This window comes from Heliangelus exortis, chromosome 29 (genome assembly GCF_036169615.1).
Source record: "Heliangelus exortis chromosome 29, bHelExo1.hap1, whole genome shotgun sequence".
Taxonomy (NCBI): domain Eukaryota; kingdom Metazoa; phylum Chordata; class Aves; order Apodiformes; family Trochilidae; genus Heliangelus; species Heliangelus exortis.
The window spans coordinates 3,315,206-3,331,933 of NC_092450.1; the positions used below are offsets into that span (position 1 = coordinate 3,315,206).

Sequence of the window (16,728 nt, forward strand, 5' to 3'; positions counted from 1 at the left end):
TCATTCCTAGAAATGCTGAGAAGTGCCAGGATGAGAAAATACAACAATAACAACAACAAGCTGTTCAGACACAATCAGTGTGGTAAACCTAAGTGGCAGAAACTAACATTCACATTCCAAACCAGCCAGGATCTGACTACATATGATCCCACCCACTTCCACTTTTATTCTAGTAAAAGTGAACTAATATTGAACACAAAATACTAGACTTTTCTACACTCAACAAAAATGCATTGCTTTCAGTGTAGCTTGCAGAGCAGAGATGTTTGGACAGACCTACAAATCTACAAGATAATTATTCATTCAAATAAATCAGCATATCCAAATCAGTGCAGCTCCACTTCTCTACCTTGTGTATGGATTGACCATCCAGAGGCTTTATGTAAGTTACAGAACATACAGACATGAAACACATTTGCTAAAATCAGATACTCAGTCACTGTATTCCCAGATGGCTTGAAAGAAAAATACATTCATAAATGCAAATCCATGAAACTGCTAATGGATCAGTCTTCTGCAATTGCCACAGAAACCTTGTGAAAATTGAATTACTAAAAAACAAAACGCCCATTGTGCAGCACATTGTTTTCATACGGGCTCTGGTAGCAAGTCAATTTAAGAGGTTAAGGTAGTTGCTATAGCAGATAGATCATGTGTGGGACTAGCTATACAATTATATTTATCAGGTTGATTTTTGACGTGTTAGAATGTGTGTACACACCAATGTGAGTACTTTGTGACAACCAGCTAACACCTGGAAAGTGGCCTATGGCACATGCTGCTGGGGTGTGCACAAAGAAAAGAATCAGAGAATCACAGAATGTTTAGGTTGAAAAAGACCTCCAAGATCATCCAGTCCAACCTTTGACTAAAACCACAGTCAACTACTAAACCATCTCCTTAAGGTCCAGGTCCAAATGCCTTTTAAATGCCTCCAGGGATGGCGAATCCACCACTGTCCTGGGCCATTCCAATGCCTGACAACCCTCTCAGTGAAAAAATACTTCCTAACATCCAGCCTAAACGTCCCCTGGCACAGCTTCCATCCATTTCCTCTGGTTCTTTCACAGTTTATTAAGAAGAGGCTTTTCCCCTCCTCACTCCAACCTCCCTTGAGGTAGCTGAAGAGAGCCATAAGGTCTCCTCTCAGCCTCCTCTCCTCCACACGAAACACCCCCAGCTCCCTCAGCCCTTCCTCACAGGACTTGTGCTGGATCCCTTCACCAGCCAAGTGAGGTGAGGTGCCCAGAACTGAACACAAGCCAGAAAGATTCATACCCAGAAAAGATCCACATCTCAACAGGAAGAGGGCCCCAACCAGGACAGAAACACCACATTAACCTCTGTGGCACAACACCAGCAATGCCGCCCTGATTTGAGAGCACCAGGATAAAAACAGCCGAGAGCCAGACTGACCTGAGGGCGGCGAACATGGCGGCTTCCCTGACGGGGCAGCGTTGCTGAGGGACCGCGTGTCACGTGACCGGAACGGACCAATCACAGCACTCCGTCTGGCAAAAGGCGCCTCAGGGAGCGCGGCCCCTGCCCCCGGGACGTCTCCCCCGGGACGGGACGAGCTCCCGCCAAGTTACGTGAAGTACTGCGGAGTCTGCAGCTTATTTGCTGTTTTTTTTCTGAATTAAAAGCAACTAAAAATCATTATCAGGGGAAGGCATTAGGATGTTGCGCTCGGAAACCACAGAGCAGCGATAGGCTTGATAAAACTGCCTTTAAAAACTGTGGAAGCGGTTCTAGTTTCTAAGGCATCTGTCTTGTTCCACAAGGTTGGTTTGGATGCAGGGTATTCCCAAAGTAAGCTGAGGATAGTACTGATATAAAACGACACCAATGAAGGAAATAACACACACAAAACAGATGGCAATTTTTCACTTAAAAAAAAGGAAATGCTCCCGATGCACTTTCCCCTACCAGAAGTCAGGAAGAGGGTACACTGGAGAATTAATTTGGAAGAGAAAAATCTCAAAAGATGCTGTGCAACTGGGACTTACACTGTGTACATTTTCTCTTTTACAACTTTCATTCAACTTTTGAAAATCAAGCGCAGATTTTCACAGAAAACAGTAACAGATGCAGCTGTGGAGTTCATGAAAGGAAAATACACTTGGAAGAGTATTCCATAGGACACCCACATCTGCCTAATGCCATAATGAAAAAAGCCTCCAAGATCAGGACCACTCTAATTCTATTTAACTTAAAGAAGACCTAACACAGCATAGGAAAGTTCAAGGCATTTATACAACATAATAAAACAGTATTATACAATATCCCTGCCCACCTTTGTACATAAAGATTCTACAGATTTTCAACATTGGTACTTTTCAGTGTGAAACACTCTTCAAATCTGAGTGTAAAACAACCATCCAGCTTCTTTCTGCTAATTTCAAAAATAATGTTGCAGCTTTAAAAAAAAAAAAAAGTGCATATCTGCAGCTATGGAGTCAAATAGTTTTTATCTGTTTGGAACAGAAAAAATAATTTAGATAGCTTCCACATGACAGCACCCACTGAACAGTCTATTTCTTTTTAAACAAGGAACTGTTACATAATGTTTTACAGACATTTTAGCTGCAAGAGCATATTCTATTTAAAAAAAAAATTTGTGATGTCACCAAACATTGTAAGTGGAAATAAAACACATGACACATTGTATGGGAAGTCTTAACATCTGCAACCACTTATGCTCACAGACAGAGCAGTGCTACAGAGTGGATGTGGTTAATTACTGTTGATATACTAACCCTTCAGCACACAGGAGATGGTGATGAAGGATAAAACCTGCAGTCTGACCTGTGCCATTGTCCAAGTAGAACTGACATCCTAACTGGGTTTCTTTCCTGCCTTACCCAAAAAACACAGATACTAAATATCCCACCACAGATGGCTTGCATAAAGACAAAAAATTACACTCGACAGCAAAATGAATAAAATAATAAAGATGGAGAATGAGTAGCTCCCAAAAACCAGCCACTGCCCAAGACCATAAGTAGAAATAAATCTCTTCTAGCAGTGTAAAGAAACAAACTACTCCAGCCTGCATGCCTGGTCACTCAGAACACGGGCTTGGTGACCAACTCTTTTTTTTAATCATTATCTTTTTGTTGTTTTTCAGCTCTGCTCCCTGTTTTCCAAGTCTTAGGGTTTGTCTCTTACAAGAGGAATGACTGAAGTACTGCTTCAAGAACCACTTCTGCAACCATGAAACACACTGAGGAGATCCCAGACATTTATCGTGCGGCTGCGGAATCCGAGGGGTAACCGAGGTGAGCTCACATCGCCCCCTTGTGCTCCTGCTCTTAATACTTTCTGTCCAAGCTTCAGCTGAAGAATCCCGTTTCTTTTAGGACACTTTCAACAGTTGCAACAATCACAGTTCCCACGAGCAGAAAATCAGGAAGAGTCCAAAAGGGAACGAGGTTCATCGTCTCCTGAATGCCCGTGAGATCCTCCAGGCATTGGGCTCCTCATAGCGATTGTACAGGGGTTCCAGACGTTGCTGCTTTTTCTGTTTGCTCAGCTTGGTTGGATCAGAAACCTTGAAGAAAGCAGGTGCAAATTCCACCAGCCAGCGGGGGTCAATCGTTGTCACTTCACGCATGTATTCCTTGGTGGTCAGCACGAGTTCATGGTACACAACCCTGTGGAAAGGGACAACACCTCTGGAAACTTGCCTTTCCAAACAGGAAGAGACAAGGCAAGGGCTGGATCTCTATGCTTGCCCCTTTATCTCCATTTCACACTCCTTTAGCCTATGGCTCCTTACAAACTCCAATCCAGGCTCCAAAAGAACCATTTTATTTTTCCTCTCCTACATCACAACCATTCTTCAGCACGGAACTACTTCGCCCCATTTGAAACAATTCTCTCTCTCCCCCTCCCTCCCAACACTCAGTGTTTTAAACTCACTTCCACAACACAAATACACTGAACTGCAGGATTCAGGCCTGGCCTTGGCTCGAAGAGTAAGTTTCACCTCTGCAAAGGCACTCATTTTAGCAGCAGAAAGAACCAAAAGCAGACTTAAAACTTATCTCTCTGCTCACTGCTGAGAAATCAGCACAAACAGCATTCACCACAACCTTTTCAGTTACAAGGTCTGAAGTCAAATAGAATATTACATGATATTGCCTTCCTTACCATTCTGGCTGCCTGTTAAAGAGAGCACTGGATGGGTGGATATAGACCACCTGCTGATCAATGAGTGTCCTATAACCTTCCTGGGGATCCTTCTTTGCTGCATTTCGGAAGAAGCCACTGCAGATGGCCTTCTGGACTCGAACTGTTGCCTTCCCACAGGATACCACATCCAGCTTGTGCCTGACAGACAAGAGTTGAGTAAAAAAAGAAAAAAAACCCACAAAAAAAACCCCCACAAAAAAAAAACCAAACCCACAAAAAAGCCACACAAAAAACCCCCCACCATAAATCAGAATTACCCGTATTTGGGTGCAGCTACCTATATCAGATTAGCAAATTTTTTTAGCTATTACAGTGTAACAGCACTAAGAAAACAAAGCCACTGCTTCTCCTTCTCAGCACACTCACCTGTCCATAATGCCCAGCATCTGCTTGCGGATGTCCTGGGCCCTGCGTAAGGATCGGGCTTGAATAAAATTTTCATAGCACCAAGGATTTGAAAACTTGTTATTCTTCCAGGAATTGTACACAGCCAGCAGAGTGAGGTGGTCGCCTTCTGTCTGATGGAACTTGGCTTTTTTTTGATCAGCAAGTGCTTGTTTATCCTAACATACAAAATATGTATCAATCAGCTATCTGTGTCATAAAGACAAAACCCTTACACAACAGAAAGAAAGACACAGGCTCCTTGTCATTCATCCCATGACTTCTTAAGTCTACAAAGAAATAGATGATAGAAGACTGAGAAGACAGCACACGATTTTGAGTGGTGAGTGACTAAGGACCAAGTGATGAGAATCTAAAGGTCACTGGGACTGCTTTCACTAGACCAAAACTAGGCTTGTATGAGAGGAAAGGTACATCAGAAATGTAACCTAACCAAGCTACAGGCTTATTTTGGCAAATATGCTCACTCTAACACCTGAGGGAGGCACAAAACCACTCAAGCTGTAGCACTGCTGCTTCTTGGCTGCATTTCTTACCTTTGGCCTGTAGAACACGTTTTGTACAGACAGCATGGAGACTATTGTCAACATTTCCTCACTGCATCCCAGATGTACAGACATGATCAACATCTTACACAACATAGGTTCCAAGGGGAATTCTGCCATCTGCAAGAAACCTGTTTCAGGGTACACTGCAACATCTTGGAAAAATCTTGAGTTCTCACAGTGGAACAGAGAGCAACACTCTTTCTTCCATGCTTCCTTTCCAAAGCAGTGTGCTTTACACAGAGTAACTTCACTCAATATGAAATGAACTATCTGTCTGTATCATCTACCATGAGAATATCTCAATACTTACAGGAAATTTTAGACACTAGTAAAAGACAGCTCGTGAATAAGAGGAAATAATATCTGCTCCTTATAAGGCAGATATGTAACAATGATAAGTAAAAAGCTATCAATAAAACACAAGAGAGTAACAGGAAAAGGAAACCAACAGTGCTAGGAAAGTCCTTATACAACTACTGTCATGTTATCCCCTAAATATTCACAACCCAGCCAGTGCTCAGAATTATTCTGCTTTACCCTGCGCCCAAGTCGAGTGAGCAGTCCCTCATCATCCAGAGCTCCCAAGGTGTACAGTTGCTCCATGGCAGTTATCAGTGTTTCCATTGGGGGAGCATCCATAAAGTCAAAGGAGAGCAAATCATTGATGCCCATAGCCTGAACAGAGGGAGTGAAGAAATCCCAAGTTAAAACAGTGAGAAGACAGGGACCCCAAACTCCAGACAGAGATATAGGAATATCAAACAATGAGGCACTTACAGAATTTTAAGCAACCCTAACCTCATGTCCTTATCTTGACTGTAACCACAGTAAGGAATACATGTGTATTTCTGCACCTGAGATAATCCACATCAGCCCACAGCTTACACCCACCAATCAGTCTTGTCTGTTTCTTTGGTACTCTGTATATGCCTCAAGCAACATGAGTTAACTGAGGAGACACGTAGGCTAAATGCTGGTTTTGAGGATTTCCTGCTTTGTAAACCAGTGAGGCTTGACAGCTCCAAATAGGTCTCCACATTTCCCCTTTTTCCAGAAAGTTCTGCAGCTGCATTAGATCCAGCTTGCAGACTTGCCACAGGACAGTACTTGAAAGATGGACACGTTTGGACATCAAAACCACACTCAGTGTGTCTGATGTGTTAATATTACATTGTACATTATCATAGGAAATGTTTACTGCCTGTAAGATTCCTCTTTCTCAAATCTCCTGCAAATAACTCAGCTGTTCTGTGTAGCCAAACTTGTATCTTAGGTGGATATTCAACATGGTAACAGAACTCAGTTCAGGGCCCCAGAACTGCATTTGATGCAGCCTCCAAAATACCTCTGTTCCCTCAAAGGATCTGCAATTACAGAATGGCCTCACAAGGCTAATAAAGATTCAGTTATTGAAACACTTATGATCATGTTGGCTTGCTACAAGGTGGTGAAATACTCACCTTCAGGGAAAGAACTGTACTGGCCAGATTTGTTCTCTGGATCTCAGGCACATTGGTGGTCAGCATTTCGTCTCGATAAGCTCGCTCTGTGTACAACCTGTAGCATTTTCCTGGCCCTGTTCTCCCAGCCCTCCCTGCTCTCTGCTTTGCTTGAGCCTGAAGGTAACAAAGCATCTCAATTAACAGGTGCAAACAGGCACAAGTGAATACAAGCAAAAAAAATAATTATTCACAATTTCACTTGTCTTCATAGGAAGACATTTCAAATACAACCCAGGAATGTATGGATCCTACAGCAAGAGCCTCAAGGAGTTTCAAGAAGTTACCAAAAGCCTGGGTTTCCCATTGTCTCACTTTGATTCAAGAAACTCATTTCCATCAGGAAAAAACCCCATCAAACACAGAATGCCCACCTGTGAAATTGGTGTAACAACCAGCTGGTCAATTCCAGTCTTGGAGTTATAAACTTTCTGCTTCACAAAGCCAGGATCAACTACATAATATATGCCATCAATAGTCAAGGATGTTTCAGCAATGTTAGTGGCAATGACAACCTGCAAACAACAGTTTGATTCAGTATCAGTTCTGTTTCTGGTTGCCAAGACAAATGTGCTGCTCAGCCCCAGCAATCCACTCCACATGGTAGGAGCAGTTTTTTTATAAATGCAACCACCACCATCTGACAATGAAAGGAGAAATGTGTTCAAAGAGGAACAGGAAGAAGTGTTACCCAGTGTCAAAGATGGACAGGTTTTAAGAATCTATGCTTATTTTATATCTGTGAAATATGGGAAAACAGCATGATAAAATCTGTAATTAAAAGCACCTGAAAGATTATTTTAAGTTTTGTAAACATTGACTTTGGGGAGACTTCTTACCTATCACTCAAAGACAGTCCATATTTAGAGAAGAATCTTCCAGAGAGATACTGATTAGCTGTTTGGTAGGATATTTACACCCATCCACAAACAGGATTTGTGTTTCACCAAAGTTAGTATGTTTTAAAAACAGCATTAAAGAAAACTCACACAGAGGTTTACTACACTAAATATTTTTGTATACATTTATATACATTTTATATACATTTTCAAAGGCTTAGATCACAGGCCTAGACATGTACACAACCAAAACCATGTCATGAGCAGCAGATAAGCAACCTTTTCTCCAAAACTACATCATTTTATCTGAATTTGTAACTAACAGAATCAGAAAAAGACTTTAAAAAGACAATGAACACATTATTAGCAGTGTAATTTGCCCCACTATTAAAATGTATCAACAGAAGATGAAGCCATGCTTAGCTGAAGTTACCTTTCTGCTTCCTGGTGGGGCTGGGTCAAAGATCCTTGTTTGCATCTCACTGGGTAAAGCTGAATACACAGGTAGGATAATTAACTCTGGGACATCAGGTCCTAGAGATTTCATCCTCTCATAGAGGATTTCACAGGCAGTGTCAATCTCTTCCTGACCAGTCAGAAACACCAAAATGTCACCTACACAGGAAGAAAGGGAAAACATCCACAGAATCAGTTCTGCTCATTAGGACTCCTGCAATACCAATTTTCCATCACTCATTTTTAACACTTAAAGCAGAAGATCCCCAACTTTTGCTAGCCCATGGGCAGCAACTCTTAGCCAGAAGTAATATGCTTCTTTCACCAAGCTATATTTAAAAACAAGAGGACAGTGCTGAAAGCATTTTGCTCACATTACCAATACATGATCCATGACTTCCAGAAAGACCTCACTCAGAGGCATTAAGAGTCCTTGAATCAATCACCCTAGGCCACTCTCCACTTACCTGGTGGCTCTGTTAAGTGGATCTGCATTACTGTAATCAGACTGGCATCCAAGTAATCTGTCTCTGGCTCTTTTGTGTACAGAATTTCTACTGGGTATGTTCTTCCAGGAATTGTGAAGATTGGTGCTTCGTAGAAGTACTGAGAGAATTTCACAGCATCCAATGTTGCTGATGTAACAATCAACTTCATGTCCTGACGTTTCTGCACTGTCTATAGCAGGACAAAAAGTTAAAGACCTTAATTACCTTTGGGACTATTAACATATGGCACTTAAGCAGAGAAATACAACCAGTAACATCAGGCATTATGATGCCTGAGTAGAGGGCCAGCTCACTCCAGGATCCAGAATTTTCATCAACTTTTAAGGTCACATCTGAAAACTTAGCAGCACCTATCACAGAAAGCTTCTGTCAGAGAAAGAAAAGCAATGCAAAACCACTCCTCTGCTCATCCATTACTATCAGCATCCAGGATTGCTGATTCTCATTGTTTCAACTGAACTTTGCTTGCTTTGTCTTCAGCAAGGCTCAGCTTCCAAAAAATTGAACCACAAACCTGAGGAGCATTTGCTTCAGAAAAGACTCTGAGGACTTGAATCAATTCAACCAATGCAGCCTTTCCCCCCTGTGTGCTCCCTCCCCACATGTGCCACACAGAGGATGCTGAAGCAATAAAAATCAAAAGCTACACTACCTTCTTCAAGAGCCCAAAGAGCACATCTGTGTGTATGGTCCTCTCGTGGGCTTCATCCAGCATGATAATGGCATACTGAGTCAGATCAGGGTCTATCAAGCACTCCCTCAGTAACATCCCATCTGTCATGTACTTGATAACAGTTTCAGGGCTAGTGCAGTCTTCAAAGCGAATGGTGTAGCCAACCTAGAGGGAAGAGTTGCACAGAAAGAAGCTTCAGAATTGAACCAGCACCATTAATTCCCATTTGGACTATTCTGCAAGTTCACTTTATGGTCTACAAGGAAACAGACACACAAACAAACTAGCTCCAGTATTGATTTTTTTCCTACTTTTCCTCACACCTATTTTGGCACATTCTTCAGCACAGAAATTCACCTCTTGTCCCAAGCAGCAACCAAATTCCTCTGACACCCTCTTTGCCACAGACATTGCAGCCACTCTGCGAGGTTGTGTGCATCCAATCTTTCCTCTTGATGTGTACCCTGCCTCAGCCAGGTATTGGGTGATCTGTGTTGTTTTACCAGATCCTGTCTCTCCAATAACAATCAGAATCTGGTTGTCGTGGACAGCCTAGAAAAAGTCATAATAGATACACTTGTCAAAATTTAAAAAAAAAAATCAGCAACAAGCAAATCAACACAGTATTTCCAGGACTAGACTGGGAACCAACTGACTTTGCTCCAGTTGATCCAGACCAAAAATCATACAATTATTCTTACTGATCAAGTCAGCAACTGCTTAACCATTTAGCTGACTCATCTGTTGCCAACATGACCCTACTTTCAATTCTGACTTAAGTCAAAATATTTTGTCAAAACTACAAGTCAAATATTTGGAGCTTTAATAAAATATACAGATATATCAAAACTTTAAAAATAATTATTCTGAGCTACAGTTCTGCACTTACAATTATCAACTTGCCATTCTTCTGTCAACAAGCTATTTACAATTTTAAGTTGTTGCTTGCTCAAACCAGAAAGTAATTTTGAAAGTCTTACTTGTATCAGCTGCTCCTTCAGTCTGAAGATTGGAAGACTCTCTCTCTGCTCAATGATGGAAAGCTGGGTCTTCTTACCATATGAAGCTTTGTTGCCCCCAAATGCATGTTTCTTCCACTCTGGGATATCATTGGGCATCATTCCAATACCTCTCATGTTTGCAGCTATTTGTCTTCCATCCACTAGAAAGGAACAATTTACATTCATGTTCACACCTGATGATCTTGCTCCTATTGTTTCATCATCTATGCCTTGTAAACTTGTGTGGTTTGTGTCCCAACATACCATCAGGGAGAGGATCCACCCAGTGTGTGTTAAGTCCCATGGGGATGGAATCCATCTCTGCTTCTCTCTGGGCTTGTTTAAGTTCTCTTCTTTCTTTAGCTAAAGCACTCTGCATCATTGCAGCCTGGGACAAGGAACCATCTGGATTCTGGAAAAGCAAGAAAAAAAGTTCAGATTTCAACTCCCAATCCTTCAACTTAACTGCCTCTCTGTCTCACTGTCCCTTAGAAGCCTCTTCTGAAGATGCTTTAAAAGAATTTTTTATCTCTTTGAGTTCCAGGATATTTCCATTATCCCAGCTTCCTGAACTTGTCATGGTGATGACTAATGGAGCATCTCCACACTGTCCAGTTACAAGGATTATGAGCAAAATCAATGAAAAGTCAGGATTTCTCTGCCACTTTCTATTTTCTAAAGGTAAGCAAAAGCAGAAGAGAAAGTGTGTTCTAGCACACTTAAGTGAAATGCTTGCTGCTGCAGACTAATGCACATTTCTATTATTCCACTTTACTGTCACCAGTTAAAAACAGCTTTATGACTGAAGAAAGGATCTTTAGTTCAGGGGTAATGTTTTTCAGGGCTCACAGTACTGTTCAGGTGGAAAACTCATTGCTAAATTCAATAATATTTAACTATATCAAGTATATTGGTTGTAGTCCTGAAAGTTTCTTACCTTTACTATTTTGATGGGACTCATATCCATGCTCTGCTTCGTGTGACCTCGAAGGAATGGTGGTTCTTCTTCAACCAGCTCAATCTCAAGGTCCTCATCTAAAATCCACATGATTATTTTTGTAGAAAAGATTAATCCTTCAGGCACCTAAAAATAACTCTTCAAATAGTGCTTTCTGTGTAGTCTCCATTATTAGTTACAAAGTAATTAAATGCTTTTAAAAGTGAAAACATCACAAACAAAAAGAATTCAGACAGGGCCCTTCCAAATGTCACTCATAATAAGGCTACAAAACCCTAGTCCCAAATGTTTAAGGTGACAGCAAATTGTGAGAGGCTTCACATCCACTTGGATCATCACCTCTTTTGGAATCAAAACAAGTCCAGGAACACAAGGAACTTAAAACAGTAAGAGAACAACTACCTTCTTCATCATCAACTTTAGGGAGAATCCCAGTCTCCTCATCAAAGTCAGGGAACTCTTCCTTGGAAAGCACATTGGCTGCAATCATCTGGGAACAGAATGAACACAACATGAATTTATCTCCATAAATGTACACAAGTCAGGCCATGGCAATGGTACTGCCAGACTCATGAAACAGGAACACAGAAATGTTGTGATTTCAGAAGAAATGGTTCTAACATTCTGAAACAGGTGTCACCAGGTCTCTGAAAAGTCCTTTTGTGATTCTCAACACCACCAGAGTGAGAGAGCTGGCTTACACAGGTCAGGACTGCACTGATAATTAGATACCAACCTAAGTGTTGCATGAAATTGAGATTCCCCAGGTCAGAGTGATCTCTGGAGGGCACGTGGTCCAACCTCTGCCCAAAGCAGAGCTGACTTCACAGACCCAAGCTAGAAAGCCCCAAACTGCAAGAAGGCAGCAGCTTCAAGGTAAGGAACAGGTTACACAGGCAGCCACGGAGTTGGATTCTACTTCCTGGAGCTCCCTTGCTCTTTTTCTGAGCAACACCCTGTTTCACCAAGGGAAACACAAACCTGTTTTATTTCCCACTTCTCTGGGTCTGAAATTCGGGTGAGGCGCTTCCGCTCCAGGCTGTCATCCTCCACCTCTGGGGCATTCACCAGGGACAGGTGACTGGGTCTGTCTGGGTTTCTCATGGAGGTTTCTTCATTGGTTTCTCCCACCAGGTTTCTCCTCCGGTTTGGGTTCAAGTCTTCCCCAGTGTCTTGATCAACATCCTACAGCAGATTAATTAATAAATCAGCTCTATTGCACTTACTGTATCTATTAACATTGGCTCTTCCTCTAACACAAGAGAAAAAAGCAGAGTACATTTGTCAGAGACAACCACTGTACTGCCAACAACAGCCTGTACACAAAAAAACAATATTTTGCACGTTGTTTTTTTTTCAGTTGTTCTTCTAAGTACACCCCAAGGCCTGGAACACTCTGCCTTGGCAATGGCATTGATTTGATTTAAAATGAAATGCTTCTCTCATACTGAAAAAGGAAAACAAACAGAACTACAGCTTGAAACCTGCCTGGTCACTAAGCTAACCCAATCAAGTAAAAAAAGCTGTTAGGAACATTACATTAAAAACAAGAAGCTACAGAAAACAAATTAAAAAGTAACCCCTTGTCCTATCACTGGTCACCACTGAGAAAAGCCTAACTCCATCTCCCTGACACTCACCCCTTACATATTTGAAAACATTGATGAGGTCACCCCTCAGTCTCCTTTTCTCCAAACTAAAGAGACCCAGCTCCCTCAGCCTTTCCTCATGAGGGAGATGCTCCACTCCCTTAATCATCTCAGTAGCTCTGTGCTGGACTCTTTCAAGCACTTCCCTGTCCTTCTTGAACTGAGGGGCCCAGAACTGGACACAATACTCCAGGTGTGGCCTCACCAATGCAGAATAGAGGGGGAGGAGAACCTCTCTTGACCTACTAACCACCCCCTTTCTAATGCACCCCAGGATGCCATTGGCCTTCTTGGCCACAAGGGCACATTGCTGGCTCGTGGTCATCTTCTTCCTCACAGGAATTCTGCTGGATCCCTTCCCAGCCTCCTTGCTCTTCTCTGGACCTGCTCCAGCACCTCAATCTCCTTCCTGAGCTGAGGGGCCCAGAACTGGACACAGGACTCAAGCTGTGGCCTCCCCAGGGCTGAGCACAGGGGCAGAATCCCTTCCCTGGACCTGCTGGCCACGCTGTTCCTGAGCCAGCCCAGGATGCCATTGGCCTTCTTGGCCACAAGGGCACATTGCTGGCTCATGGGCATCTTCTTGTCTACCAGGACCCCCAGGTCTCTTTCACCTACACTGCTCTCCAGCAGCTCAGCCCCCAACCTATACTGGGACATCGTGTTGTGTAATCTTTAAAAAATTGTGGCACCACCCACACTAATACAAGCACTAACAAATGTCCTCCATACCTTCATGCTCAGGCTGGTTTTGGATCCAGTAAAAGATAACACCTTGACTTTTACTCTCTGTCCTTTGCTTACAACATCAGCAACGTTGGCAACTCGTCCTTCCCTGCGAAGCTCTGAGATGTGAACCAAACCCTCCCAACGCTTCCTGGAGGAGAAACAGAGGGGCATCAGAAGCTGGACCCTGACAGCTCTTCAGATCATTCAGTCTGGATTAAAGTATTTTGTTATCAACTGATTGGATACGCTCATAAAGTATTTTTTACAAGGAGAACAATTCTCTGCTGTTGAACGTATGGTTCCATCATACCCTGTAGCCTCACAACCTCTTTAAGATGCCAGCAGAAAAGACAATTTGGATGGAATAATAGCAGATTTATTGTGAATATCAGAAGGTACCTCAGTCCTTCGAGCTGGACAAAGCATCCAAACTGCATTATGCTTGTGACTTTGCCATTGTAGATGTCTCCAATGGAAGGCTCCTCAGGGGGTGGTCGGTCTATGTGCTTGTCCCTCCATCTCTCACTGCTCTTTTCCATGTACTTCTCTCGATCCTTACGGTCCCTACTGGGGCTTCTGCTCCTTGACCTGTATCTGGATTTTCCCCTGTTCCTATCCCAAGTTCTAGAACGAGACCTGGAGCGAGATCTGTGCCTTCGCTTCCTGTCCCTGCTGCGACTTCGGCTCCTCCTCTTTTTCTTTGTCCTAAAAAACCCAGAAACCAACAAAAAGACATCACATTTCTGCACTGAAAGGTCCACCAAGGACAGAGGGACCTTCCTGCCCATACCCATCCCTCAAAGACACCCTAGAAACCCACCTGTGGTCACTGCTCCTCTGCCTGTCTTGCCTGTCTGCACCAGGCATCAGAGCTTCGAGTTCTTTGAGTGCATCAGCAGCCACCTTCACATCATCCTCATCCAGCATGGTCTGCAAGGAAAAATGTTCTGAAAGAAGCCTGGTACAAACCCATCACAGGGAGCTCATTAACAGAAAGGATAATCCCCTGCCTATTCAATCAGAGAGAATGTAAGATTTAAAAAAAAAAAAAAACTAAAAAAAAAATCAGAGGGAATACATGATACAGGGGGAAAAAAAGTAATAAAATTCTCCCCCTCTTCTGTCATAATACTGAGACAATTCTGGTTTTATACAAAAAGCAGCTTCATCTCAACACCTAGGATTAGTACAGAAATATAAAGTGCAAGTCCCTCACAGCATCAAAATGTCCAAAGTTTTTATCTAGTTCCTAACCCACTGCTCCTTTGGATACCAGGCAACAAAAGTCTGAATAAATTTCATGTCACAGCAGCCTCATCCCTGGGTATTCTGCAAAACAGCAACTGCTGTAGCAATTCTTCTTAACCAAACAACACCAGCTTTCTGCTGCCTTTTTATTTCATTTCTCATACTCCACTTTAATCCATGCATTAGCAGGAGACACTCATGCTAAGATGAAAAAAAAACCAAACCACCTGAACCCAAGAGAAATGGAAAAGAATACATTAAAAAAGTTAAAAAAATAAAAAATCATGACCTTACCCTGATGTTGGGGTTGTCTGGCCTGCAAAGGGCTGGAAACAATTCCTTCAACTTTTCCTTCTCCGATTTGGGTTTGACAACTGCCTCTGGGTTTGAGATATAAAACAGTGAAATTAAAACAAAAAAAATTCCAAAATTGAGAGGAGGCAGAATAATTCACCCTTAATTTTTCAGCAATTTGAGATAAAGTTTAACTTTCATCTGAATGCAAAGACTGCTCCAGATTTCAGATTCAACTTTGGAGAGACTCCAACTGCAGCATTTAGATCTGTAGCCTCATCTTCAAAGAGGAGAACAAAAACCACACCAATATCACCAAAAATAGCCCAGAACTACTTAAATTATTTGTCATTTTCCCCTCACACTGGGCTGGGAAGGGGAAGAGCCCACAGGTACCTTTGCTTGTTGAGGGCTTGGGCGGGGGCCGCATCGTCTGGATGAGACGCAGCAAATTGCTGATAAGGGAATCCTGGAAAGGGAAGGAAATGCAGGAATTTTAAGGAATGACTGCAATTTTCATCCTTACAGGGCACCAATCAGCAATTAACAGCAAGAGAAAAAAAAAAAAAAAAAAAAAAAGAAAAAAAAAGCTCAATTCTGAAGATGCAAGTTTTTAGAAAAAACTCGTGTAGAGCCTTAGGAGATTCAGTAAAGTTTAACCAGGAATTAATGATGATAATTCCACTTGGGTTGTAATTTTTAATCACCTATATAACCAAACTACAGCAACTCCTGAGGAAGACATGAACAGTAAATAAAACTTAATGAAAATGGGTTTCTTCCCTGTTTTATATGATCAGTGAGACAATAAACATCCCCAGGAACGTGCTTTGTGAAGACTACGAGATGGAAAATCAAAAAATAGGGAGGGAGAGGCTTGAACTGATGAGACAGGAGGACTCAAAAGCTGATTTGGCAATCGTTTCCCAACTGAAGAAAATCAGCATTGACTTCTCACCTCTCTCTTTAAAATAAAATAAATTTTACCAGGACAAGAGCAACATGCAAATAACGTTCAGCTCTCACTTACAGTGAACTCAGCACCATTCTTTTGAAGGACAGCTTTAAACGTGTCAAACGTGGTGTTTTTCTCAGCAAGACTGATCACAAACTCGGCTGCGAAAAAAACACATAAAGGAAATTCCAAACGGTAATTAAAAGGCACCATAAATACCCCACAGCCAGACAAAAGCCGCTCTCCCGGAACGCAGCGTCCAGCGCGGCCCAACCGGTACCGAAAAGCTCCAACGGCAGCGGCTTCGCCCTCCCGACCCTTTCCGGGAGAGCCCCAAGGGGAGAATTTCCTTATCCTCAGGACGAGCGGCTTTTTAAGACAATCACATGGGGTTTTCTTCTCTGCAAAATGCACCCTGACCGCCGGGCCCCGCCAGACCGGGCCCTGAGCCCTTCCCGCAGCCGCCGTTAGGCCCGAACAGGACAGGGACTGCCGCCTCCCGGAGACCCGGAGACGTCCGCCCCCCCCCCCCGCTGCCTCACCCAGGTCCTTGTCGTTGATTCCCAGGTGGTTGTCCAGCTCCGTGCAGACCTTGGAGACGAGCGATAAATACTCGAGCTTTGCGAGCTCCTCCAGCGCCGCCAGGTCCGCCATGATCCCACCGGACGCAACTTCCGCTTCCGGGACGCGCAGGCGCTGCTTGGTCATAGAGAGCGCGCAGGTGCTAGAGCGTCTCGTGCTCGGGGCCCGTCTGGAGCAAGCGGCTCG

General features: G+C 42.9%; 1 protein-coding gene across 2 annotated transcripts; it reads right to left on the reverse strand.

Moving 5' to 3' along the window:
• Positions 1–2,237: 2,237 nt before the first annotated feature.
• DHX8 (DEAH-box helicase 8) lies at positions 2,238–16,661 on the reverse strand. Of its 2 annotated transcripts, none has more exons than XM_071728502.1 (23): positions 16,503–16,661; positions 16,036–16,121; positions 15,402–15,474; positions 15,006–15,091; positions 14,284–14,393; positions 13,863–14,168; positions 13,467–13,611; positions 12,067–12,270; positions 11,488–11,575; positions 11,065–11,162; positions 10,392–10,539; positions 10,107–10,288; positions 9,484–9,678; positions 9,106–9,291; positions 8,412–8,622; positions 7,922–8,103; positions 7,024–7,164; positions 6,611–6,766; positions 5,688–5,825; positions 5,139–5,267; positions 4,564–4,760; positions 4,156–4,335; positions 2,238–3,656 (listed from the first exon to the last, which is right to left on the reverse strand). In XM_071728502.1, exons 1-23 carry the CDS (start codon positions 16,612–16,614, stop codon positions 3,437–3,439), a joined length of 3,573 nt encoding a protein of 1,190 aa, XP_071584603.1. In that variant the 5' UTR covers positions 16,615–16,661; the 3' UTR covers positions 2,238–3,436. The 2 variants fall into 2 exon arrangements, with proteins under 2 accessions (XP_071584603.1, XP_071584604.1); XM_071728503.1 differs by having other exon boundaries at positions 16,552–16,608.
• Between the last annotated feature and the right edge of the window lie 67 nt (positions 16,662–16,728).

What these genes read in the sequence shown, in the direction of transcription:
- DHX8 (XM_071728502.1), bottom strand. Translation starts at nt 16,614, where the DNA reads ATGGCGGACCTGGCGGCGCTGGAGGAGCTCGCAAAGCTCGAGTATTTA. An exon ending in ACGTGTTCTACAGGCCAAAG is followed by an intron (nt 4,761 to 5,138) that starts GTAAGAAATGCA and finishes TTTGTATGTTAG; the next exon opens with GATAAACAAGCACTTGCTGA. An exon ending in ATGCTGGGCATTATGGACAG is followed by an intron (nt 4,336 to 4,563) that starts GTGAGTGTGCTG and finishes CTTGTCTGTCAG; the next exon opens with GCACAAGCTGGATGTGGTAT.